The 26067-nt window shown below is 44.3% G+C and overlaps 1 protein-coding gene across 2 annotated transcripts in view; it reads left to right on the forward strand.

Moving 5' to 3' along the window:
• ANKRD52 (ankyrin repeat domain 52) overlaps positions 1-25162 on the forward strand; it is a 60178-nt gene extending 35016 nt beyond the window's left edge. The window contains exons 13-29 of one of the 2 annotated variants that reach the window (XM_082212414.1): positions 1320-1388; positions 2131-2271; positions 3132-3209; positions 4035-4146; positions 5909-5980; positions 6293-6494; positions 6665-6752; positions 7513-7630; positions 8834-9053; positions 9472-9559; positions 11443-11526; positions 13142-13287; positions 13396-13478; positions 14152-14234; positions 16586-16677; positions 16871-16947; positions 18616-18752. In XM_082212414.1, the coding sequence (XP_082068540.1) occupies positions 1320-1388; positions 2131-2271; positions 3132-3209; positions 4035-4146; positions 5909-5980; positions 6293-6494; positions 6665-6752; positions 7513-7630; positions 8834-9053; positions 9472-9559; positions 11443-11526; positions 13142-13287; positions 13396-13478; positions 14152-14234; positions 16586-16677; positions 16871-16938 (1744 nt within the window). In that variant the 3' untranslated portion in view covers positions 16939-16947; positions 18616-18752. Of the gene's footprint in view, positions 1-1319; positions 1389-2130; positions 2272-3131; positions 3210-4034; positions 4147-5908; positions 5981-6292; positions 6495-6664; positions 6753-7512; positions 7631-8833; positions 9054-9471; positions 9560-11442; positions 11527-13141; positions 13288-13395; positions 13479-14151; positions 14235-16585; positions 16678-16870; positions 16948-18615 lie in introns of both variants that reach the window. The other variant, XM_082212413.1, reaches the window with a different exon arrangement.
• The last annotated feature ends 905 nt before the right edge of the window (positions 25163-26067 follow it).

Below are 26067 nucleotides of genomic sequence, written 5' to 3' on the forward strand. Positions count from 1 at the left end.
AGCCATAAGGAAGGACGGGTGGGAAAAGCATGGTGGAGGGAGCAAAAATTAGCAGAAAGTGGTGGTAAGGGGCAGGGGGGACCTTTTGCAAGCAAGCAATTCAGACCTCTAGCAAGAGTGGTCTGTGTCTTTTTCTCAGCATTCCACTGAACAGGGTGGAAGTGGGGAGAGGAAAAAAGGATGCCCCACCCACTTTTGGTTAATTTCCCCCCTTGCTGCCAGCATGTGGTTCCTGGCAAATCTCCCTCCCGCCCTGGAAATGTCCCTTGAAAGGAGAAAAAATATTTCTCATCATAGAATCCCATGTCTGCATTGCTATCTTTCCCAGTTGCTCTAGACCAGGGGTAGTCAACCTTTTTATACCTACTGCCCAGTAATGCATCTTTCTTGATGGTAAAATTTCTTTACTGCCCACCAGTGGTCGATGGAAGGAGGATTCAGCTTGTGCCATAGAACCCCCTGCCGCCCACCTTGAATCCTGAAACGCCCACTAGTGGGAGGGAGGGACCAGGTTGACAGCCCCTTCCCTAGACAGGGATCTCCATCCCAGCTAGAGGATAAGCCACACCCACAAATATATAGCTCTCTTGGGAACTCTGCTCTCAGGACAGCATTTTCCATGGATGTGGAACAGCCACAGTTAGTTAAAATGTGTGCCAGCAAAATTGAAGCTGTTATACTTCCAAAGTGTACAAAAACCTGGATTCAGGTTGACCCTGCATGTAAATACAAAGAAAACCAGAGGGTATCTGTGTGCTTCTTGTCCAGCGGCTACCATTTTGAATATCCAAGCTTTATAAACAATTCACTCTGCAATCAGGCAGATCCAGTACTCTTGGGTCAGTTCTCTCTTTTTTTTAGAGTGCAATCACATTGTTCAAATGTATTCTATTTTTTTATTTGACTTCTCGAGTGGGCACTAGGACACAACCTGGTGGGTGTTGTCTTGGTCCATTTGCTTGAAGAGGCAGAAACGACGACACCCTTGACTTGGAGGGCAGTTTATGTTTTCTGCTCTACTTAAAAATAGGGCATGCTTTGCTACCACTCCGCTAGCCCTTTAATTTTCTAATCAATTGGTAAAAAGCTTGAGTGAATTGTGTGCATTTTCTGTTTTAGCAAGCCTACATCCTTGACTGGAAATCGTCCTTGATCTTTTCTGCTATCTCCTTCCTAAGAGATTGCTTCCCCCCTGTGCCTTTCAATCCTACTGAGACTTCCCACCTTGTAAAATCTCTCTGCTTTCTCATTCTAACAGCCTCTTTAGTTCAATCACATTGTTCATGTGTATTCTATATTTGTTTTTGGCTTCTCTGCAGGAATGTTGAATGTCTTAACTTGCTGTTGAGCAGCGGAGCTGACTTGAGGAGGAGAGATAAGTTTGGAAGGTAAATTAAGAGCCCCTTGCAGTTTTGCCTTTGGGCAAGGAAAGGCTGTTGTTCAGTGGCATTGAAACCTGCCCAAAGGCTGTGAAGGCCTTGCACTGTGTTAACAGGAGACTGCTTTTATAAGTGTGACTCAGTGCTTATTGCACTGAGGATGAGCTTAAGGTGCTCACTTGCAGAAATGCTTTTGCTCAACCAAAGCTCAGTGCTGCTCTGTTGGGAGCAGCCGAATTAGGAGGAGAGGGATTATACATTGCTTTTCTGTTTGTTAATGCAACACAGCATTCGCAAGAGCCACTGATGCACTGGATGACGTGTCTGCTTTGAAGGTCACAGTTAACGTCCCTCTTTGGTCAGGGACTCATAATCTTAGTCTTTGTTCTCTATCTGTAAAATGGCATTTGCAGAGGAACCCTTAGGAAATGGCTGTGAGGGTGAACGCTCTACGTTACCCGAATAACTTTTTGTTAATGAGCGATATAAAGTGGGCGTAAATAAAAGACATAGTAGATCAGCTGGGATGCAAAGGACACTTCGGCTGAGGACTAGCTCAGGACAACACAGCAAATTAACCCAGGTTAGATCCATGCAGGACCAAAAGTTGACATATTAACCCAGTGGAGCCTACTCTGTTAACAGATTGAGGAAATGGAAACTCTGAACCACATTCATTGCTTACAATGCTAACGTATTAAAAGGTGCTTTGTGTTTAGTAAGTGCTTCAAGTCTCGTTTTCCCCATCCAGGACTCCTTTGCACTATGCAGCCGCTAATGGCAGCTATCAGTGTACGGTGACATTGGTCACTGCCGGAGCCAGTATTAACGAAGCTGACTGTAAAGGCTGCACCCCCTTACATTATGCTGCTGCTTCGGACACTTACAGGAGGTAGGAGAAAGGGCTGGCGGGGGCTGGCGGGCATTTGCCTAAAATGGCAGCAGTCAAGTGCAATTCTTTCACCAGAAAGATCTGCAGTAGATGCAATATTTTTCTTCTCCCTTTCTAGCACTTTTGTGGATAGAAAGTGTATCATTAAAGCCCTCATTGGAAATATAGTGAAAATTAAATAATGAACTGGTGCATTCTGGTTTTGTTTGTTTTTTTAAACAATGATTTAAAATGGCAGGGCTCATCTTTGAGGCTTTTATCTAAGAATCATGGTGCTACCTGCCCAAATGTTTAGACATTAGAAACCAAAGTCCAAAATGGCAATAGAGAATTTATACTTCAGATCTTATTTGGGGTGTGCATGACTTTGCTTTCTGCTGTTGCAGTTGTTTCAGACTTTTCCCTGTCTGTAGAGACTTAAGAACATTTCTCCAAAAATAGTTAAAGTTGAAATTCAACTTGCACTATAACTTCTTGGGCTAGTGAAGTTACTTAAATGGCTACAATCCTTTTCCTACTCTCCTGTGTGATGCCAGGCTGATGAATGATGACTTCTGAAAGGTAGCTCAGGCTTATGGCAACGTCTTTTTTCCAGATCATATTTTGCTTCTATGAATTTCATAGATAAATTCAGTTGGAGCCACTGAGGTCGTCATCAAGCTTGATCTATACTGGCTCTTTGTAACCTGTCCTGATTGACCAATATCATGCACGTTTCCCCCCCACAAATTTATTCTTGCAATGGATTTCCACATGTGGGATTCCTTTGAAAACTGTATGCAGTACTTTGTTATGTGTTCCTGCACAGTCCCTCTTCTACTATGTCTCAGCAAAGCTGATCTAGGCTTTCACTCTTGCAGAGCTGAGACTCATTCAGGAAACAGCCATGACACTGACGAGGAGCCACTGAAGGAGTCACGACTGAAGGAGGCAATCTTGTGAGTAGCCCGTCTTAACTTGCCTTAGCATACAGCTTTAGGAGCTCAGCTGCCTCCACACATGTCTTTTACCAACTAGAGTGACAGTTTGAATTTATCACCTCACTGCCAGTTTTTAAGTGACTGATTGGGCTTGGGCACTGGCCATTGTTAGGGGGTTCTGTCCTATTATTGTGACTTAAATCAACCAGCATTTGGGCTTTTACCAAATCAGCGTGGGACACAGTCTCTCCAGGTTTTCTTTGCTCCTCCAGCCTCATCTTTAAAATGCACTCCAAACCTTTTCAAAATAAAAGATGCTTTGACTTTTGTTCATCTCCCCCCCCCCCGCCTTTTCATTATTGAAACTGAACTTTAGTGGATTTTTATAAAGTGCACAGACATCAGTTTAACATGGAGAGGGGAGTTCAGTAACTGCTTCTAAATCTTACATGTGTCATACTTGCATTGGGAAGTGCTTGTGATGCAGGGAAGAACAGTGGAGTTTCTTTCTACCAACTAGGGCTGCCATATTTCAAAAAGCGAAAATCCAGACACAAAAGTTGGTTGTTGTTTTTTTGAAGATATATTTGAGCTGCCAACATACGTGCCATACAAGTTGGGTTGAAAGCAATGTTTTACACAGGGCTGCAGCTGTTCTTATTCTGTCAAACTCTGTGAATGAGGGGAATCTCCTTTCTTCTTTGAGAGCTGTGGCTCCTGCAGTACAGTTGCGAGCCATTTTAATAAGAAACCACGGCAAAGGCTGTTTGCGCAGCAACTTTTAGGTCCTTCACATGCAACTGCTTCAAGGCATCTGACCTAATCTACTCACATCTGCTCCAGTTGTTTAGAGTTCTTGTTGGATAATGGTGCTGACCCCTCTCTCCGGGACAAGCAGGGATACACCGCTGTCCATTACGCAGCTGCCTATGGCAACAGACAGAACCTTGAGTTGGTAAGCTCGAATTGGGATTGGAGGAACTGGGTCGTGATTTTGGAGGGGAGACTGAGGAATGAATGTTTCTGTGGAAGTTTGGAAGAGCCATACTCTGGGGTGCAGCCTTCATTTGTATTCACAGTCAACTTGATGAAATAGGCTCTCTTGTTGAGTACCTTGCTATTGTGCACCTGGTCGCTTTGATGGAATTGAGAGTTGTTCTGAATAGAAACTGGTCACGTTCCCACTAAGCCAGAGTTTGCAACTTGTTAACCATGATGTGCAGGAGCAGTGTATTGGTGCATGCAGCTCTGGTGCCCAGATTTCATTCCTCCCTTTGTTCAGGTAGGTGCAACAAGGTAGGTGCTCCCAGCTGGACAAAAGGAGGAGCGAAATGGTAGAGCTTGAGTTGCAGGCATTAGCATTTACCTCATTAACATTATGGGTTAAACATGCAACGTACCTTGACTTAGTGTTAGGTGCTAAAGCAGCCGTTGTGTGTATATGTTGTGATAGAACATCAGATGCTATATAAGCTTTGAGGATCTAATCAATCCTCTCCAGTAGCACAAACAGGCTGTTTACATGGAAACCAGTTTTAGCAGGGAGCTGCATATGTCTAGGTCCAGGGTGGAGGGCATGGCAGGAGTTTTGGCAACTCAGCTGTTGCCTTAAAACCTCTCTTGAATGGTTAGATGGATATCAGTTTTGCTTAGGATCTGAGTAATAGCTTTGCACAATCAGTGTATGAGAACAATGTGATCTTTCTCGCTGACGTGTGTGTGTGTTTGCAGAAAACGTTAATGCCCCAAATGGTTTTTATGAAATAGACAAAGTAATATCTATCAATAAATTGTGGCTGATCCAAGCCCCCAAACAGCATAAAACAGTGCCTATAAAAATAAAGGCAGCAGCAACATAATAATTTGAGCAGCAAAGAAATAAGTAAACACAGTCAAGAGCCCACCGGAGAACCAAGAAATTAGCACACATCTTGCTCTATAAAATGCACAGAGATAAAAATAGTCTTAGGTCACATCAATAAAAATAGTGATTTCCAATGGACATTAATCTGGTATTACAATGACTACCCACTCTGTGTACTTACAGTGGGGGAAACCACTTAACTGCATTTCATATATTAAAATGTGTGAAATACTTTTTTTAGCCAGAGTTTAGTCTCGGCATAAGAATTCTTAATGCCTCAAGGTGCCTTAACAAAGATAGCAAAGTAATACAGTGGTGCCTCACAAGACGAAATTAATCCGTTCCACGAGTCTCTTTGTCTTGCGGTTTTTTCGTCTTGCGAAGCACAGCTATTAGCGGCTTAGCGGCTATTAACGGCTTAGCGGCTTTAAGAAAAAGGAAACAAACTCGCAAGAACTCGCAAGACGTTCGTCTTGCGGAACGACTCAAAAAACGGAAAACTCTTTCATCTTGCGCGTTTTTCGTCTGGCGAGGCATTCGTCTTGCGAGGTACCACTGTACTGTTACCGTTGTGCTACTGAGATACACTTGGAGAGTGTATTGGCATTCCAATTTTGAGTTTTAAGCATTTGAGCATATGATTGCGATTGTCAAGATTGCACTTCTAGACTCAACAGCCCATCAAGCTTTTTTTCTGCTTGGTAGTCCTGCGAATGCATTTGGGGGTTGGTGGAATTTCCTGCCTGGGGAAGCTAAAGACTGCTGGCATCATTGCTGCTGCGGGTTCTGGAGGCTAGAAGAGTTAAAGCATTTGAATGGATGTGAATGGACATTGTGCCTTTTTGGTTTGTAGCTCCTGGAAATGTCTTTTAACTGCCTGGACGATGTGGAAAGCACCATTCCAGTCAGCCCTTTGCACTTAGCTGTAAGTATATCTATCATAAATCTGGCTTTGCAAGGTTGTGGGCTGTGTCTTGGACTGTAAAAAAACAGCAGCTTGTACAATGAAAGTGAATGCTAAAATCTAGGCAAATGCCAGCAAGTTGGTTGGTTTTAGGCTCAGTCACACTTACTAGGGAGTGAGTCCCATTGAAGCAATGTATTTATTTACTGCTGCTTGGTGGTTTTTTAAAAAATTATTTTAAAAAAGTAATCATGCTTGGGATTGCACGGCATGTACCGTAGGCAAAAAGAGGCAAGCGGTGCAAAATGAACTAAAGACTGATGTTGCTTCCAGGCCTATAATGGTCACTGTGAAGCCCTGAAGACACTTGCCGAGACCCTGGTGAACCTGGATGTGCGGGACCACAAAGGGCGGACGGCTTTGTATCTTGCCACGGAGAGGGGCTCCACGGAGTGCGTGGAGGTGCTCACCAGCCATGGTGCTTCTGCTCTTGTGAAGGAGAAAAAGAAGAAGTGGACTCCCCTACATGCTGCAGGTGAGGGCATGACATTTCCTTTTCTCGGATGCTTGCTTTTCGTGACTGCTGTCGCAACCAAACCTTGAGCACACAGTAAGTTTTTGCGGAAATGGCAGTTTGAGAAACGATTAGAAAAAGGGAAGTTGTGTACATAGTACTATTCCCCCCCCCCCTTACATTTCTTACAGCTGCCTATGGGAACACCGATTCCCTACATCTTCTCATTGACAGTGGGGAGAGAGTCGACATCACAGATGTCATGGACATCCATGGACAGTGAGTTTTTCCATTGGCTTATATATGTTCATCGTTCTGCGTGTTTGGGCTGGAAGTCCTTCCTTCTGTTCCTGATAAGTTATTTTCGCTCCTCAAGGGTCCCAAACGGTTATACAAATAAATTCTAATTAGAGTCATACCTTGGAAATCGAACGGAATCTGTTCCAGAAGTCCATTCGACTTCCAAAATGTTCGAAGACCAAAGCGTGGCTTCTGATTGGCTGCAGGAAGCTCCTGCAGCCAATCGGAAGCCGCGGAAGTCCCGTCAGATGTTCGGCTTCTGTTTGCAAATAGTCACTTCCGGGTTTGCGGCGTTCGGGAGCCAAACGTTCGGGAACTAAGCTGTTCAACTGCCAAGGTACCACTGTATAGGAGCTTCCCCTCCTTTGTGCAAAGCCATGAAACAGCAGCTTTCTCGTAATAAGCTACCCACCAAGGCCTCACCTGTGCCACTTTTATGTTCCTCCTTCTCCAATAGCTGAGAATAGCACTATGGATCCTGATGGCTCCTTCTCCTTGATTTGCAACAAAAGTCCTAAACGACACCTAGCCCCACTCCTGGCTTTGCAGCAGCCCTTGCTCTGACTGTTATTTCTGTTTAGAACCCTACTTGGAATTGAAGGCAGCCCTGATTCTGATTTCTCTCATTCTAATTGTTGGGGTGCCGCCTCTGCACCTTATCAGTGGAAGACCCTTAGGCCTCTAAAACGGGGCCGAGCCAAATGTTGCTATGCCTGAGCCATTATTTCTTGCCTCCCAGAACCCCGTTGATGTTGGCGATCATGAACGGCCATGTGGATTGTGTCCACCTCTTACTTGAGAAGGGATCCACAGTGGATGCAGCAGACAGGAGAGGCAGGACTGCACTGCACCGGGGGGTGAGTAGAAAAAGCTGCTACTGCATTCACAGGCTATAGTAACATAGTCTTGCAGTGAGCACTACATGTGCTGGCTGCACAAGGGATGGAGAACCAGTGGCCTTTCTGGAATCCAGCTCCCATCATCCCCAAGCCAGCCTGAACAGTGACTGGGGATGATGGGAGATGTAACCCAACATCCTCCATAGGGCCGCCATCTCCCCCTTCCTGCCCTAAGTTGTCCTTCAATAACTTATGTTGAAAACCGAATTAGAGACTTCATCACAGAACATCCCAAAACTTCAGCCAGTCAGAACGCACTGGCTCATCAAAGTGGCCGGATGATACTGAAAGGTACCGTATTTTTGGCTCTATAAGACTCACTTTTTCCCTCCTAAAAAGTAAGGGGAAATGTGTGTGCATCTTATGGGGCGAATGCAGGCTGCGCAGCTATCCCAGAAGCCAGAACAGCAAGAGGGATTCCTGTTTTCACTGCGCAGCGATCCCTCTTGCTATTCTGGGTTCTGAGAGTCAGAATATATTTTTTCTTGTTTTCCTCCAAAAACTAGGTGCGTCTTGTGGTCTGGTGCGTCTTACAGAGCGAAAAATACGGTATATCCTAGACCAGGGGTGTCCAAACTTTTTTCAAAGAGAGCCAGATTTGATGAACATATGTGATTGATTGAAGTTGTTGAGCTTTGCTTGCAATTTTACCCCAAAGTTGTTGGTTTTTTGTGATTGAAGATGTTGAGATTTTCTTAGGATTTTACACCAGCAAATAAACTGCCACAGGGGCTGGATTAGGCCCCCGGACCAGACTTTGGACATGCCTGTCCTAAACTGTTGGCAAAGAACTTCATGTGCCAGACAGAAGCATTTCAAGGCACAAGGTTTGGGAAGTGAGGTTAGAACAGGTTGAGAGAGAAAAAGGATAATTTTTTTTCAGTTGTTTACGGACTCAGGATTTGCTCTAGTAAATAATGGGTTATGGGCTGGTGGTATCAATTTACAATGTCATTAAAAACCGTTATAAGTAACAATTGACTGCTGTGTCTGTCTTTGCCATGTCGTAAGCAGATGTCCTGCTGGTTTCAACATGCCACCAAAGAGAAGCGCCCCTTTGCTATCCTGGCACTGCCAAGATTCCTTTATAGTAACCCAGCGTTATCAGTATTTGGCTTGGGCACATTCTTTCACCATTCACTGTTCTTTGCTCACTCCCAGGCTGTGACTGGCTGTGAAGACTGCCTTGCAGCACTGCTGGACCATGATGCCTTTGTATTGTGTCGGGATTTCAAGGGCCGGACCCCGATCCATTTTGCCTCGGTGTGTGGGCATTCCGAAATCCTGAGGACCTTGCTGCAGGCAGCGCTCTCTACTGACCCTCTGGACTCTGTGGTGGACTATAGTGGCTACTCACCAATGCACTGGGCTTCTTACAGCGGTACGAGTTATGCCTGATTCTGATTGTTCTTTTCCTGTGCCAAGGCAGAGAACCGGTCCAACCGGGGTTCTGTTCAGTAGGGCCACTAATAGGGCCACTAACTCAGCATGTAGCAGGTACACAGCTCTCTACGTATTCTGAGTGCAGAACTTGGTGCTGCAAAGAACAGCACTCTAGAAACGCATTCCCCTGCTGGAAGTGTATGTCAGCCTGTTGCAGGCTGGCTCATTAAAGCAAGCTGCAGAAACTCATAGTCACCACCTTCCCAGTTTATGGCTGTTTTGTTGATCTGGGAGACGGCCCAAAGGGTCTTTTCAAGTCCTTGGGCAAAGGCGCCTCTTGATTCCGCTCATCATAATTTCATGGATGTTGAAGGTCATTTTGATAATGCCGTCTGCCTCTTTTCTCTCTTTGCCAGGGCATGAAGATTGTCTTGAATTGTTACTTGAACACAATCCATTTGCATACCTAGAAGGAAACCCCTTTACTCCATTGCACTGTGCGGTGTAAGTCTCAATTGGTCCTTTGGAGGGTGGGGCGGGGCGTGGAAGCAAAGACCAAAGTGGATGTTTGCTTTTGTGATGAGTGGCTGGACTTCTGTGTTTCTAAATAAACTACAGTGCTGCCCCGCAAGACGAATGCCTCGCAAGACGGAAAACTCGCTAGACGAAAGAGTTTTCCGTTTTGGAGGTGCTTCGCAAAACGAATCTCCAATGGGCTTGCTTCGCAAGACGAAAATGTCTTGCGAGTTCCTGCGGGGTTTTTCCCCTCCCCCCCTTTTCTAAGCCGCTAAACCGCTTATCAGCTGATCCGATAAGCCACTAATAGCGCTAATCCGCTAATCCGTCAATGGGCTTGCTTCACAAGACGAAAAAACCGCTAGACGAAGAGAATCACAGAACAGATTCTTTTCGTCTTGCGAGGCACCACTGTATCTCAAAAGATGTACCTTAGGCCTGGAGCATTTTAAATAATAAGTGATTAGTGCAAGAGACCCTGTTGTTACATATAGTACATTCTTAATGAGCTTCCATCACAGATAAACATCTAGCCCTGCAGTTTGCCGTGGCTTCTCCCAGACTGCGTAGCATCTCATGAAGTGCTGATTGTTTTTTGCTAGAGATCCTTAGCCCCCTCTTATAACTATAGTTTCCCTGCCTGGGTGACATCACAGGCAAGCCAGTTTCAAACCTGTTTAAATTTGGAGCATATTCACACCCTAAGTGTTATATTCTAGTTAGAGCAATCTTGACTGGATGTTTTTCTGTGGATGCAATCTTCATGGGAACCACTAGAGGGCACATCTAATCTGCAGAACTCTTCCTTCACCACAAGCAAAATGATGAGTCAGTTTTAGCAGTTTTCTCCCAGAATGTGCAAGCTTTACAAGGAGTGGGTAGCAGGACCGAATAGCAGACTGCTCTGCTGACCTAGTTCTTAGCTCTTACTTAGTTCGTTCTACCAGAGAAGAGAGTTGAGGTCAGGATACCAAAGTTGTACCCCTAGTTTTGATAGTGTGAACACCTAGAAGGGGTCATTGTCCCCAAGTATTGTGGTCTCTCTGGATTGATTGATTTACCGTTCTAGTCCACCCTAACCAAACAGCTCAGAAATATGATGCAACCACATTAAAATATGATCAAGTCTCCATAACATCTAGCTTAGCCTTGACCTCTGAAAGCAACCCAAACCAGTAGGTCTTGAAGTGGTTTTGAACAAGGTCCAGGTTTGCATTGGAAGAGTTTCCAGGGACAGGTAGTTCCATAGCTGACAGAAGTCACTGAGAATACTTTATTTGTGCTTTAATGTTTTTTGTGTGTTTTTACGGAAGGAAGATTGGCAAAGAATAATAATTCCTTGTACATTTCAAGTTATAAGCAGCATTGGAAAATAAAAGATCAGCAAAGATTACAATTCCAGAGCAGTGTCTTCCTCGTTTTTCAGTGGCTGTCTCCAAGGCTACCTTTATAAAACTGCTTTATACCAATTCTGTTGGTTAATCTGTCACAGTCACTTCTGACTGCCGCTGGCTCTCTAGGGCTGGGGAACCTGTGTGCTCTCTGAAAGTCCCATCATCCCTGCCCATCGACCGTGCTACCTGGGGTTGCTGGGAGCTGGAGTCCTACAACACTTGGAGGGCCGTAGATTCCCCATCCCTGCCCTAGTGTCTCAAGGGGAGGCCTTTTCCTGCCTGAAGTTCTTTTTAAGCAGAGATGCCACAGATTGAAGCTAGGATCTCCTGCATGTGAAGCATGTAATTTGCCACTGAGCAATAGATGTCCCCATACATGCTGCATTCTGAGCTCCCTTCCCTTTCGACGAACTGCAGAAGAAGATAAATCCAAGCCACGTTAGCTCATTTGCTTCTCCCATTTTCTTCCTTCTGCAGAATTAACAACCAGGATGGCACTTCTGAGATGCTTGTGGAAGCACTGGGTGCCAAGATTGTTAATAGCAGAGATGCCAAAGGAAGGTGAGTGAGTGTGCAGCCTTGTTGATTGTCGCTGGTAGACATTCTAGGTATACGGTCCCCTCTGAAACTCAACAGTCATCAATGCCTAGACCATTGCTAGGATAGGAAACTTTGCTTCAAGAATTGACAAAGATGCTGGAGGAGTTGTTAACAGGGTGCAGACGAGGAGTCCCTCACATTAGCAATGTCAGGTGATGCTAAACTGAAGCCTAAGGTAAAGGGACCCCTGACAATTAGGTCCAGTCATGGCCGACTCTGGGGTTGCGGCGCTCATCTCGCTTAACTGGCCGAGGCAGCCGGCGTACAGCTTCCGAGTCATGTGGCCAGCATGACTAAGCCGCTTCTGGCGAACCAGAGCAGTGCACAGAAATGCCATTTACCTTCCCACCAGAGTGGTACCTATTTATCTACTTGCACTGGTGTGCTTTCGAACTGCTAGGTTGGCAGGAGCAGGGACTGAGCAACGGGAGCTCACCCCTTCATGGGAATTCAAACCACCGACCTTCTGACCGGCAAGTCCTAGGCTCTGTGGTTTAACCCACAGCGCCACCTAGTTACTACTAATCTGGTTCAGTTCTCTACAGTGCTGCCAGTTTCTTAGGGTGGAAACAGACATTATGGTGGTCATAAAAAAACTCTGGCCTTGCATTTCCTCCTCCACCGTTTCACCAGAAAAGTGGTGTTATTTAACCAACAGCCAGTTAAGCGGAATGAGGGCAGGATAACCTGAGTGTGATGGTTTCACATAATAATACCTGCAGCATGTTTTTGAGCAAAGAGGAGGTGCACAGCTTCTAAAGAGTGAAAGATGATGCCTACTTAGCAATGTTCACAAAACGGCACATGCTGGAAAAAAGTTGCATTGTTGCTCACTTGATGATGTGACAGGCACTGCTCAAGCTATCCCTGTGAGATTTGGGCAGCTACATTTCACACAGCACTAAAAATTGCAATGCATATGTTAGTTGGAGTGGCGGTTTGCTTTCCTAGTGGCAAAATGCTGCTGTGTTAGTGCTGGGGAAATGGGACATCCCTGTGGTAGAAAAGCTACCCTGGGGAAATATTAATTTAATAAGTTAAATCAATAATGATGATAAAAGGTAAAGGGACCCCTGACCGTTAGGTCCAGTCGTGACCGACTCTGGGGTTGTGGCACTCATCTCGCTTTATTGGCCGAGGGAGCCGGCGTATAGCTTCCGGGTCATGTGGCCAGCATGACTAAGCCGCTTCTGGCGAACCAGAGCAGCGCACGGAAACGCCGTTTACCTTCCCACCAGAGCGGTACCTATTTATCTACTTGCACTTTGATGTGCTTTCGAACTGCTAGGTTGGCAGGAGCAGGGACCGAGCAATGGGAGCTCATCCCGTCGCGGGGATTCGAACCGCCAACCTTCTGATCGGCAAGCCCTAGGCTCTGTGGTTTAACCCACAGCGCCACCCGCGTCCCACAATAATGATGATAACAGGGTCTTTAAAAGGAGTATCAGCTGCACTCTTGACTGAGTGAAGAAACAATATTCTGAAGAGGTGTTAGTTCAGCAGGAATAAAGGTGGAATTTGGAAGAATGCCAGGGTCTATGCTTGTTAAAGGCATTTGGTTTTTTCCCCATTCCAGGACCCCCCTTCACGCTGCTGCCTTTGCAGACAACATCCATGGTTTACAACTGCTTTTGCGCCACCAGGCTGAGGTAGACGTGACTGACCAACTGGGAAGGACCGCTCTTATGATGGCTGCTGAGAATGGCCAGACCGCAGCAGTTGGTGAGTAGAGAACCTATTACATTTATGCCTCCCTCCCCCTTTTTACTCTTTACTGAAGTATGTCACAGTTTGCACCAACTCTCACTTGGCATCGCCACCTATTTTCAGAGTTTCTGCTGTACAGAGCAAAAGCGGATCTAACTGTGCTGGATGTCAACAAGAACACAGCTCTTCACCTGGCCTGCAGTAAGGTAAATATCCAGGGAGGACCTGCAAGCGGTATTCCCCCACTCCTTGCACCACCCACCTGTCAATCACCTGATTTCAGGTGATTCAACTTCAATGGAATAATCAGTGCATTCATATTTGAAAGGAAAAACCGAGAGCATGTCCTAAGGGCATTCCAGATTCTTCCTTAATTAAGCAATTTTGGAATTTATTGCCTTTCTCGGTTGCTGCAGGGCAGTTAAAAAAAAAGACAATTAACTGTACCAGAGGCTGGAAAGGAAGAGCCAGAAGCACTTACTGCGTGCTCAGAATTCTTCCTTTCCTCATGGGTTTATGTGTCCTGCACTTTTTTATTTCTTATATTTCTATGCTGCTTTTCATTCAAATGACATAATGCAGCATAAATCACATAGAATAATTAAAAAATCATCAGTAAAACAATAACAATCTATAAAACACTTTTAAAAAGCATCTAAAATAAAAAGCTGAACAGCACAGCTACAACAAAAGTTACTCCTTCCCATTTACAAGCTTGCTCTAATTATAACGACCATAATTTCGTCGATTTGCACAACATAGCAAGCCGTACTTAGATGGAATTTGTGCGTGGAGATTGGGGAAGGGGGTGTAGCTTAAGAAAGGCCACCTGCCTTCCAAACGAATCATTCCTTTAAATAAATTATCTTTTCTTTCCAGGGTCATGAAAAGTGTGCCTTGTTGATTCTGGGGGAAACCCAAGACCTTGGCCTTATCAATGCAACTAACAGTGCTCTGCAGATGTGAGTATTTGTGCAGCTGGTGGAAACGAGAGACTGTTTGGTTCCCCCTGCCTTTCCTTGTTTTCCTTCTTACCAAGTACATTCCTAGCAATGAGACAAGGGTAGGCATCTGGTTAGTCGGCCCTAAAAAAAAAAAAAAAAGGCTTCTGCGTTTGGACAGGCGCTCTACATCTGTGAGTAGACATGGAAAAAGAAAAGCATTTATTTTGATGCTCCTGGTCTTAAAGATTTTCACAGCCAGGAATGTGGGTGGTGTGATCTTATGCCTCACCCATCTTCTTTGGAGATACTCAGTGTATGATCTTTCTTGTATGAAAAGGGGAGGCTAAGCTAGCTGAGAAATCAGAACTCTTGTTACATAACTCCTCAGTGTTGGGGAACTAAGAGATCTTCTGTTGGAAGTTTGTCACGGAGCCCTATTATCAGGGTCTGAATAACCTCAGCACACTAAGCCTTGGAAGTCTTCTGCTTGGTTGTATTTATTTCTTTAAAAAATTCTTTACTACCCTTGCAATCATTAGGAGCTCAAGCCAATTAATAGTACAGTGGTGCCCCGCAAGACGAACGCCTCGCAAGACGGAAAACCCGCTAGACGAAAGGGTTTTCCGTTTTGGAGGCGCTTTGCAAAACGAATTTCCCTATGGGGTTGCTTTGCAAGACGAAAAAATCTTGCGCATCCCCGCGGGTTTTTTTCGCTCCCCTCCTTTTCCTAAGCCGCCTATCAGCTGTTCCGCTGAAAAACCCGCTTAACAGCTGATCACGGAAAGCCGCTAGACCGCTGTAGCGCTAATCAATGGGCTTGCTTCGCAAGACGAAAAAACCGCTAGACGACAAGAATCGCGGAACGGATTCTTTTCGTCTTGCGAGGCACCACTGTAATATAAAAATCAGGTGGGTGTGCTTGTTGCTTAAGATAAAGATAACTATACAGATAGAAAGTTGCATATACAAAAGTAATACTAATACAGTGGTGCCTCGCAAGACGAAATTAATCCGTTCCGCGAGTCTCTTCTTTCGTCTTGTGAAGCACGGCTATTAGCGGCTTAGCGGCTATTAACGCCTTAGCGGCTTTAAGAAAAAGGAAACAAACTCGCAAGAACTTGCAAGACGTTTCGTCTTGCCGTCTTGTGAAGCAAGCCCATAGGGGAATTTGTCTTGTGGAATGACTCAAAAAACGGAAAACTCTTTCCGAGTTTTTCGTCTTGCGAGGCATTCGTCTTGCGGGGCACCACTGTATACTGCATCATGGTGTCTAGTATCAAAAATCTGAAAGGCTTGATGAGAAATTTTTAAACTTTGAGTCTAAAACAGTGATGGATTGCAGCCTGGTGGCCCTCACTTGGATAGTAGGTCCCTCTGCTGCATCACCACCAATTCTGTGAAAAAGATTCTGTTTACAAATTCCCAGAGCAAAATTTCCCACAGAAGTGTAGTCCAGAATCGTATTTTCCCTAAAGAACTGAAAGGTGGGTAGGGGGCTCTTAATGCCATATGCTTTTGAAAACTATTGGAATGAACACATTGCAAAAAGCAATTTGAAAAGCCTTTCCAACTTTCACAGAACATACTGCAGGATGAACTACAGATCTATTTGACCCACAGAATTAAATGTTTACATCAGGCATAGGCAAACTCCGGCCCTCCAGATGTTTGGGACTACAATTCCCATCATCCCTGACCACTGGTCCTGTTAGCTAGGGATGATGAGGATTGTAGTCCCAAACATCTGGAGGGCCGGAGTTATTGGTAAAACCTATTTGGTGTTTCACAACTTTCTGACCAGTTGCAGGAGCTTAGCCAGACCTAGTAGAGTACACGCAGAATCCACGGAAGTAGTTGGCAACTTGGCTGCAGACAGGATAGACGAAGCAGGAACCAGGAACTTGTAGTTAGGTGTTTATTATATACAGTGGACTATTTACAGGAACAGAACATGGATCTTTTGCTAGCTCTCTCTGACGCGACTCACAACTCCTACACTGACACACAGAACTCTGAACCTCTGAACGCTGAACTAACACATTCCAGTTAGTAGGCCATTAATTATCACTCCCTTGAAAGAGCTTGACCAATCAGGGAGCTGTCTCCATGCCTCTGTTATCACCAGGCAGACTTACTCCTTCAGATTGCCTTCTGGCTGTCTGCCAAACCTTAATTGACTGTGTGAGTAGCTGCACGTACACAGTTTCCCAACAAGAGTTGTACGTGAAAATCCTCTGATACATTCCTCTCTTGGAACACGAGTCAGATAAACTTTGTGAATGCCCTCATTTCCAAGACATGCATTTCTCACTTCCTCTCCCAAGGTTCACCCAGCAATGCCTTTCCCTTTCTCTTCCTGCCATTCACAGGCCGCTCCACATCGCAGCCCGGAATGGACTGGCCTCTGTTGTTCAGGCTCTGCTAAGCAGAGGTGCCACTGTGCTTGCTGTGGATGAAGAAGGTGCGTATTTTCACACCTGGAAGCCCTTCCGGATGAGCGGGGTCAGATGCTCATGTATATATGTTGGCAAAATCTGTTGAGTCTACATGGGCAGGCTGGTTGGAGGGGGGTGTTCATGTTTACACACGTTCTGTATTTTTATTTGAAATGGTGTGAGACCATCTCCTTCCTGTTCCCTTTCCATTCACTCCAGATGTCATGCTCTTAATCTGTTGGCTGGTGGGTTGGTGGTGTTTGTGTGACACAACACAGTGCAGCTGAACCAGGAATGTATGGCTTTTCAATTATTTTTTTAACACTTTCATTGCTGGAGGAAGGCAGCCCTTTATAGTATTTGAGCAATCACCGAGTTCCATAGGATTACGCTGAGGGCGCTCTAAAAATGGTTATCAAAGCAGGATGATGAAATTTCAGAAGTTTGATGTACAGTGGTACCTTGGTTCTCAAACTTAATCCGTTCCGGAAGTCCGTTCCGAAACCAAAGCGTTCCAAAACCGAGGTACGTTTTCCCTTAGAAAGTACTGCAAAACGGATTCATTCATTCCAGACTTTTAAAACACAACCCCTTTAACATGAATTTTGCTATCTAAGGAAACCACTGATCCATAAAATTAAAGCAATAGTCAATGTACTGTACTACAAAATAAATAAGACAGTATTGTAGATAATTTAAAAATTAAATTATTATTTTTTCCTTACCTGCACTGATGGTAGTCATTGTTTGTTTGGATCAATCGATCAGTAGCTTAACTGGGTTCCACACAATCACAAAAACAAATTAACCGAAAATGCCTCAAAAACAAAAACGCAAAATAAATAGCAAAAACAAAAGCACCAAACTTAATTCATTCCGGAAGTCTGTTTGACTTCTGAAATGTTTGAAAACCAAGGCACAGCTTCTTATTGGTCCTGGTGCCCAAGAAACAATAGCCGACATCCGTATCGGACATTTGGCTTCTGAAAAACGTTCAAAAACCAGAACACTTACTTCTGGGTTTTTGGCGTTTGGGAACCAAGGCGTTTGAGAGCCAAGTTACCACTGTATTCCATTGGTCCAAAGAATCCCTTGACACTTGTGCTCTGTTGCAGGTGGTTGGTGGGGTAGGAAAAGTGAGCTTCGACCACTGAGGATGCGCAACAACCAGAACGTAACATTTCCTCTCAGGATCTTAGAGAAATGGTGGCCATCTGTAGGGAGTTCGTGTGTTTTGTCTGAATGTATCTCTTAAGCAGGAGTTGTGTATACAAAGGGGGCATGGAAATGTATCCACAGAGTATGATCTCTTGAGTGGGTCAGGTCACGGACTGAGTTTTACCACTCCTTTTTACATACATACACGCAGAGAGAGAGAGAGGAGTACAGAGAGTTGCTGTGCAGGTGGTCGGATAGCACAAAGAGTAGTTTGCAAGGAGCTTTCACATAGTCAGTGTTCAGAGTGGCGATAACACGACTTACCTGTAGCACTACTGCAGTTACGCCACTTACCGTATTTTTTGCTCTATAAGACACACTTTTTCCCTCCTAAAAAGTAAGGGGAAATGTGTGTGTGTGTGTTATGGAGCAAACGCAGGCTGCGCAGCTATCCCAGAAGCCAGAATAGCAAGAGGGATTGCTGCTTTCACTGCGCAGTGATCCCACTGGCTTCTGAGATTCAGAATATTTTTTTTCTTGTTTTCCTCCTCCAAAAACTAGGTGCGTCTTGTGGTCTGGTGCGTCTTATAGAGTGAAAAATACGGTATTTTATGCTGAGGGTCAGGGAGGGGAAGAGCCAGTTTTTATAAAAGGAAACAGCATCCAGTTCATGATAAAATAACTGATGTTATGTGCTGAACAGGTTGTCCAACCCTTCTTGGAAAAGATGCTTTGGGGGGCGGGTTGCCCAAGAATGGGGGGGTTATTATTTTTTAGGGGACTGAGTTTGTGTTTCTGTTTTTCAGGCCATACCCCAGCCTTGGCTTGCGCCCCCAACAAGGACGTGGCCGACTGCCTGGCACTTATCCTTTCCACCATGAAGCCTTTTCCACCAAAAGACGCCATCAGCCCTTTCAGCTTCAACCTCCTCAAGAACTGCAGTATTGCTGCCAAGACAGCAGTCTGTGGTGCCCTGCCCAACGGCAACAGCTGCCCCTACACCAAGGATAGGCACAATGCCATCGGCTTAGATGGCTGTTACTCGGAGTAGCTTAAAAACAAACAAACCACGATGGGTGATCTAATATCTTCTATTTATTTAGGAATTCTATAAATATAGGACACTTTAAAGGAGAACAAGACTGGAATGGGCCTTCCAAAATGGCCTAGGTACCAAAAAAAAGAAAGGGAGAGAGAGGGGGGATCTTGGCTTCTGCTTCCTGTTTAGACCTTTGCTTTCACCACGAGCATCTCTTGCCGTCAAAGTTAACAAAAAGCAATGCCGCTCTCAAAACAAATCCACAGCGGTCCATTTGCAATACCTTAAACAGTTCTGTTTGAGTCTAAATTAGCACAGAAACTTGCCCAAATGCTGTTGCCCTTCGTTTCTGAGGCCACGGCCTTGGTAAGATTTAGGGAACGGCCAGCTGTTTAAATTCCAGTTCCTCTGGCTTGATGCTTCTGGGAACTGAAGGAAGGGCCAAGCCAAATTAATTTCCTGCAGGGACGCTTGCCGATTAATGAGCACATCGCACGACTGGAGGGGCCTGAATTTGGAAAAATTAAAAATCGGGCTCTTAAAACAGGGTGTCCTAGCCTTCCCGGCTCCCTCCCGCTTTGTGGTAACTTTCTGCGTGCTGCCTGACTTGATAACATTAAATTTTGTGGGTCGTGCCGTTCTAGGCAGGGAGCAGAAGCCCTGAACCTCTTGGTTTTATTTGGCATTAGGCGTTTGACAAACGAGAGACCGCCAAGAAGGGCAGCAGCTCCTGGCAAAGTGCCACTATAACTGCTCCTTTCTCTTTTTGTTCGTTTGGTTATTTTTGTTTGTTTGTTGTGCTTGCCCCCCTTATTTTTGATTCCAGTGAAAACACTTGAATTGAGAACTACTGTACCTGGGACACTATGATACCTTAGGCAGCTCGTATTCCCTCGTATGCAAAATGGGTGCTGTTGCCCAGCTTACGCGGTCCTCTCTGACGAAACTTGCGTATGCGCTGCCAGAATTAATCCCTACCATATCAGGCACTTTAGGGATTTTTCTCTTTTTTGGAGACTGGTTTCTGTTTGAGGCAGGCAGGCAGGCAGGGGGTGGGAAGGGTTACGAAACGTTGGATCCCCAAAGAGAATTTCCTTCGCGGTTCTCTTCCCCGCAAACCCCACCCTCGGTGTGTCGCGCAGTGTTTTCCCCGTTTAGACAAGTCAGTGTTGCTTTAAAGAAAAGAGATTATTTATAAAGATACAAGCATTTATCTTCTTAAAAAATAGCAAAAAAAGAGAGCTTTCTGCAAGTTTCACCTTTTTTTAAGGAAAACAACGCACTTCAGAACCGTACAATCCTGCAGTTGTATTTATACCCCCGAATGCCATCCAGAAGGCTTCATTAGGACAATGTGCACATGGGTGTTTGTAGGGATGCCTGTGGGGTTGGTGTATGTGTGCGTATGCGTGTGTGTGTTTTTATTTTAAAAAATATATTTATAAAAATGCAGGTTTTTCGCATTTTGAGTGTATGCACTGTTTTTTTTCTTTTCATTTTTTTTGTACTGTAAATTGTATCATGTGTAGAAACTAACAACAAAAAATATATATACCATATCACAAGTACGTTCAAAGCCAAAGATTGGGATGTAGCAATCGGCTGAGGGCTGCCAGGGCACACTTTTATTTTTTTAATCCAACAATCTTCTTTCCACCTCCTTCCCAGTCCTGCAGTGCTATGCTGGTGCCTATAGAATTACTCTCAAAACATTGCATGTTTGGACCAGTGAGCTTGTTAGGGCTAGTAATTCCCCAGCCAGCTTCTTAGGGAATCAGCTAGACTGTTAAGGAGAAAATAAGAGCCAGGGATGTGCTTGAACCATCCTGCTTCATGGTTTAAAACAAATTACTGTTTCTTTAACCAAAAACTTAAAACTGAAAGCAGTCCCTTCGTTTCTTTCTTTCTTCTTCTTTTTCATTTGACGCTGACGTTAGAATAGGCACCAGTGCCATTTCCATGGCCTGCCTGCCTGCCTTCCTTCCTTCCTTCCTTTTTTTTATTTTAAGCGGAGCTTAATCCTGATGCAAGAAAGGCAAAAACTGAAATCTAAAGTGAGAAAACCCACCCACCCCCTTTCCCTTTTGGCACTGTTTTTAATATACCAAAGCCAAACTCCTAGAGCCAAATACTGAAGCTGCAACGTTGTCCTTTGGTGAACAGTGCATTTTTAAAAGAGAGGTTCTCCATTGTCTTTTTTTGTTTAATCCCCCACCAAATGGACTTTTGTTTTCCCCACAGACCACTGCATATCATCTTGAGTCAGCTCTTCAAGCACCAGCTAGCTGCATGTCTCGTTGGTTTGCTGCATACGGATAGGTTGCAAAAATTGGGGGCCTTAAGGTAGCGAGTTCTAGTCTTCTAACGAACCCAGCCATTTCCTTCAACAAAGCCTTCCACAAAGACTAGGGTGCTACTAGCTTAGCTTTTTTCTTTCTTTGATGCCCAAGGAATCGTGAGAGATCTTTTCACCGCAGCTGCTAGATATGAGCGTATTAAGGTTTTAATGCACTTGCCAAAAAGCACAGCAACCGCCTGTTGCAGATTGGCCATTATTATTATTATTTTAGCTGCACTACGGCCGGGTTAGTTTTCTCTGCCCTCAGTTGCTCCAAGTTCTCTACCTTGAAAGAAAGTGTTAACCTTTCTACACCAAAATACCTCACGTTGGAATAGAAGTGAACAAAACTTGAATGAAAGTTTCCCCCCTTTCCTCCCCATCCCCTACTTTTTTCAATACAGGAAGGTCCTTTTCACTACTTTTGTAGAGAGGGAGAGCTGAAAATAACTTTGAACACCTTGTTTACATTGTTCTTTTTTGGTTTTTTTAGGTACTAGCAACTTGTAACTTCTTCTAAAGGCCTAATTTTGAACTGCCGGGCCGTGGCAGGGGTAGGGGAGGGAGGAAGGGAGGGAGGGAAGTTGTAGGGAATTAAGTCTGAAGCCACACTTTCTTTCTTTTTTGTAAAAAAAAAAAGGGCTAAATTTAATCCTCCTTTACGGACCAGAAACATTTCTGGAGGGCCTTGAGGTATTTTCAAGAAACTGGGGCAGTAGAGAGGAAACCTAATGGTTGTGCTGCAATTTGGAAAGACCTAAACCCTCTCCCTCATCCCTTGGATGTGACAGACTCTACGCTCACAGGTTTGTACCAGGCAACAGATACCATTTTCCTGTTAACCCAGGGGAATGCGTATTCCTATTGAGAAAGCACAGCCTGTTAAATTGGGCTTGTTGCTGTGCCTGTTTCCACAGAAAACTCTGGTGGAATTGGTTGTGGGGTGTTACAGAAGTATAGGGCCCAGGAAATTGGGCTCCTTAGGCAGTAGCACAGTTGCTTGAATATCAGATGTGCCCATCTCAAATTTTAGCTGTGTTTTGAAATGGCAATGTGGGATGTGGAGAGACAGAGGAGCAGAAATGAGCATAGGTTTTCAAGGAGCCTTTCAAAATGAGGGAATCTTCTAGCCCTAGTGATACATGGATTGTGCTTGCATTTTATTTTATTATTTTATTTTATTTTATTAGGATTGTAGAGGGTTGTTAGGCACGTTTTCTTTTATTAACTGAGGAAAAATGATGAACTGACACTTGATTTTTTTTTATTAAAAATAATAATAATAATAGTACCTAACATGCTGATAATGTGTTCTTTTCCTCACATGTCAACATAAAAATTCAATATATGACAATCAATGTGATCTCTTTAAGGGCTTCAGTGTTCTTAGTTCTGTAGCATCATGCATTAATATTTTTTTTTTTTTTACGTTCAATTTTGCCCCTGTTCTTTTTTCCTTTTCCTTAAAAAAAAAAAAAAAAAAAGATGAAGAAAATGGAGTGGAAAAATTCCAGCAGCGCATACGTGAATTAAGAATAAATTTGCGGGGTTTTAATTTTGTTTTTGTAAGGAAGGGAAGGTAGGCATCGGGTGGGTGTCAGCGAAACGTGGCCAGTTCTGTTGCAGAGTCGCCAGTCTTGTTCTCCTTTAATACTGTAACGTGTACATTTTGACAGCACAGCTTGACAATTTTAAGTAATAATCGAAGTGGCTGGTGGTAATAACTTGCATTATTGTGCTAAGATGAGAGTCGGTTTCCCTAGTGCATTGTAAAAGAGGGCTGGAGGCAAACTTCCTTCCCCCCCCCCTTGCTGTCTCTCTCCCCTTCTCTCCCCCTGCTCTCCTGCCCAGTATTTTGCAAACACATTTGGCTTAAAGATGTGCAGTATTTTCCATGGGGTTGGGGGAGAGGGGCAGGCGGAATGCTGTTTTCCTGCACAGAAGGTTCTTGCTGGCTGTTGATTCCCCGTTGCCTCCCTCCTTAGGAATGGCCTAGGTCTTGACCACCATGCATCTTTCTCTGAACCTCAGAAGACACCACCTTTTCCATTTTCCTCCATTTGTCTCGAAAGCAATCATTGGGCTTCCCTCCTTAAACCCCGCCAAATAAGGAAGTTTTTCTCCAACCACCTTTCTCCAAAGCACTTGCTTTACAAGTAAAATAAGCACTTTGTTTAAAAAAAGCAAACAACCGCGAGGGTCTCGTTCCCCCTCTTTATAGCAACCCATAGGAGAAAGGCCAGCAAACAAGGAAGGGGGAACCAGGAGGAGACTGGTTTCTGTTTTGTTTTGCATGGGGTGGGAGGGCAGTATTTTTGTTTTTGTTTTTTGTTTTAATTAACTTCATGTCTCTGGAAAATTAATGAACAAAGGGAAGTTGTGTTTAAAAAAAAAAAAACAGCACAAATACATTTCAGTTTGACAAGTGTATTTGCACTGCCAATTGTTAGATAAAAGGGCCACCCGGATGGAGCCCAGCTGAGCCATATAACTATTGACAAACACTGAATGTAAATGTCCTTGTAGAGGGCAAGTACTGGGAAACGATAAATTGATCTTCTATTCCTAAACGGGCACTTGGTTGAATTTGAAATAACTAATCCTGATGAAATGATGCTGTTCTCTTTTGCCTCTTTTTGGTTGTTTGTTCCCCAAATTGCTGGAGATTAGGAGACCTTTCCTTAGTTTAATTCTGAATCGTTTGTAAGCTTCCTTTGCCCCCGAAAAGGTGAGTGAAATCATGGAGTATAGGCACCCCACCCCAAGAGTGCACATTCAGCTCTAAGGTAAGACATGAATTCTGAGTGGACTGGTTACATACGTCCCGGAACATCATCTCTCAGTTCGCCTCCAAAATCCCTGCATGCAGTCCGTTTTAGTCTTTGTGGTTTTCAAACTGTGTTCCACAGAGCCTGGGGGAACCTCTGCCAGGGCTCCTTCGTGAGAAGGTCTGTAAGCCTGAAAGGCAGCTTGCTCCCCACGACCAATGTGCAGGACAGCAGATTGGCCCGGCAGGGTCAGCTGATGCAGAGTGTGAACTGAGAGTAGACCCAAACCCCAGAATCCCTTGCAATGCGCGGTGGATTGGTAGGGGACCTCCTTAGCCGGATGCATTGATGTGAATGGGTTGGCATTTTAAACTGCAGCTTAAATGTACCATCTTGTACAATCCGTTCAGACTACAAGCCTAACTCACCTTTGCCTTGAGGTTTTCCCCCCCTTCCAAGTCCAGGAAAAGAAAAGGGGTGGACAGATGGGTGAGAATCTGTGCTGGGAACACAGTTGTGAAAACATTGGATCGTTCAGTTATTTAAAGCATCTTCCCTTGACTTGATTTTTTCTGGATGCTCAATATTGAGCATGCAGCGTTTTAAAAATCCAAACGTAGCTTCTGCTCAATTTAATTTCTTGGAAACTATCCATGTTAGCTGGAAGAAGAAAAAGTGACAGTGGGGATGTGCTTTAAACAAAAAAAGATTTCCCAGCTTAAGCCAGAAGGACATTAGTGGGTATTAGGGATTCCTGTGAACCTTGGAGTGATGATTACATTTGAATCATGAATATTGGGTCAAAAATGAGTCCTTGGTGTTACAAAAGGAAGAAAGTAATCCGGGGGGGGGGAGGGGGGAAATGAATTTTAAAGGACTCTTCAAGGCATCTGTAGCAAGTTCTTGGTGTCTTTTTTCAGTATCCTATGTGTAAATGCTGCACCTATGTATATTATGCACATAAACATTTCTTTTGAATAAGATAGGACAGACCTCATCACCAGTCAGGTATAAACTACTCTTCCTCTTCTGTGTGTCAGAGTTCCAGTTCGTGTGTGCGCGTCTGCGTGTGACAAGCATCTTTTCAAATTCACTTTCGGTGCAAAGACAGAAGGATTTTAAAAAGAGAGAGAGAGAAATAGCCTTACTTTTAACTCCAATCCTATTAGTTTGACAACTTGAATATAATAAAGCAAAATTGCATGAAAGCCTTTGAAACTAGCCGAGCCTTGTGTGTACGGTGGGTGGCAGTAAACTTTTTTCTAAACAAACAAACAAAAAATTAGTATGCAATTTCAGCCACGTGTGGCTCTTTCTAAAAGTCCAGCTTTCTTGTTTTCTGTAAAGGATGGCACGGGGGGGTTGATGATGCCAACTTGTGCCTGCTTTGCCTTCTCAAAACCTTTGGGAGTTGTGGGGTTTCTCCCCTGACTTGATTGGAAGAAAGACCTTTTTAGCACTGCATGAATAACCTCGAATTGTATTTTCCTTTTTTCATGAGACCAGCATTTCCAGAAGGTGGTGAGACTTTGAAATCCTCTTCAGACATCAACCAGACAGGCAGCGTATAGACACGGACTGTCTCTCTGTGAATTGGAGGTGCTCTCGCTTGTCGCCTCACCACTCCTTTTTAGGGCTCTGTAAGGGCTTGAGCGTGAAAGTTAAAGGCTTTCCTTTCATGCTAATTACACTGGAAGTAGCAAAGACAAGCCATTGACATCTGTGCTCATAAGTTAAATTAGGAGGACCAGCAAACATCACTGCTTGTGATGGCAATAAACTGGAAAAAAGAGGATGACTTTTGCCCAAAGGGCAGATTAAGCCCCCAAGACCAAACATTTTGCAAAGCATCAGGAGATAGCCTTTTAATTCGGGTTACTACTTCTGTTGCATTTTGATGTACTGCCTCAGTTTGTGTGTGGTGTTTTTTTTAAGTTGTCTGACTTGCATAGGTGATTGCTGCCTTTTGTATAGAGCAGAGCTACAGATCATACCTCCAGTTGGAGATTTTCCATCAGCAGAGTTAGAGACTACCTCAGGAGAAAGCACGAATTGACTTGACCTCTGGAAGCGACTCCTGCATTGTCTCTTGGCTTGGGGTTGTAGATCTGTA

This window comes from Podarcis vaucheri (genome assembly GCF_965113315.1).
Source record: "Podarcis vaucheri genome assembly, chromosome: 2".
NCBI classification, from domain to species: Eukaryota; Metazoa; Chordata; class Lepidosauria; order Squamata; family Lacertidae; genus Podarcis; species Podarcis vaucheri.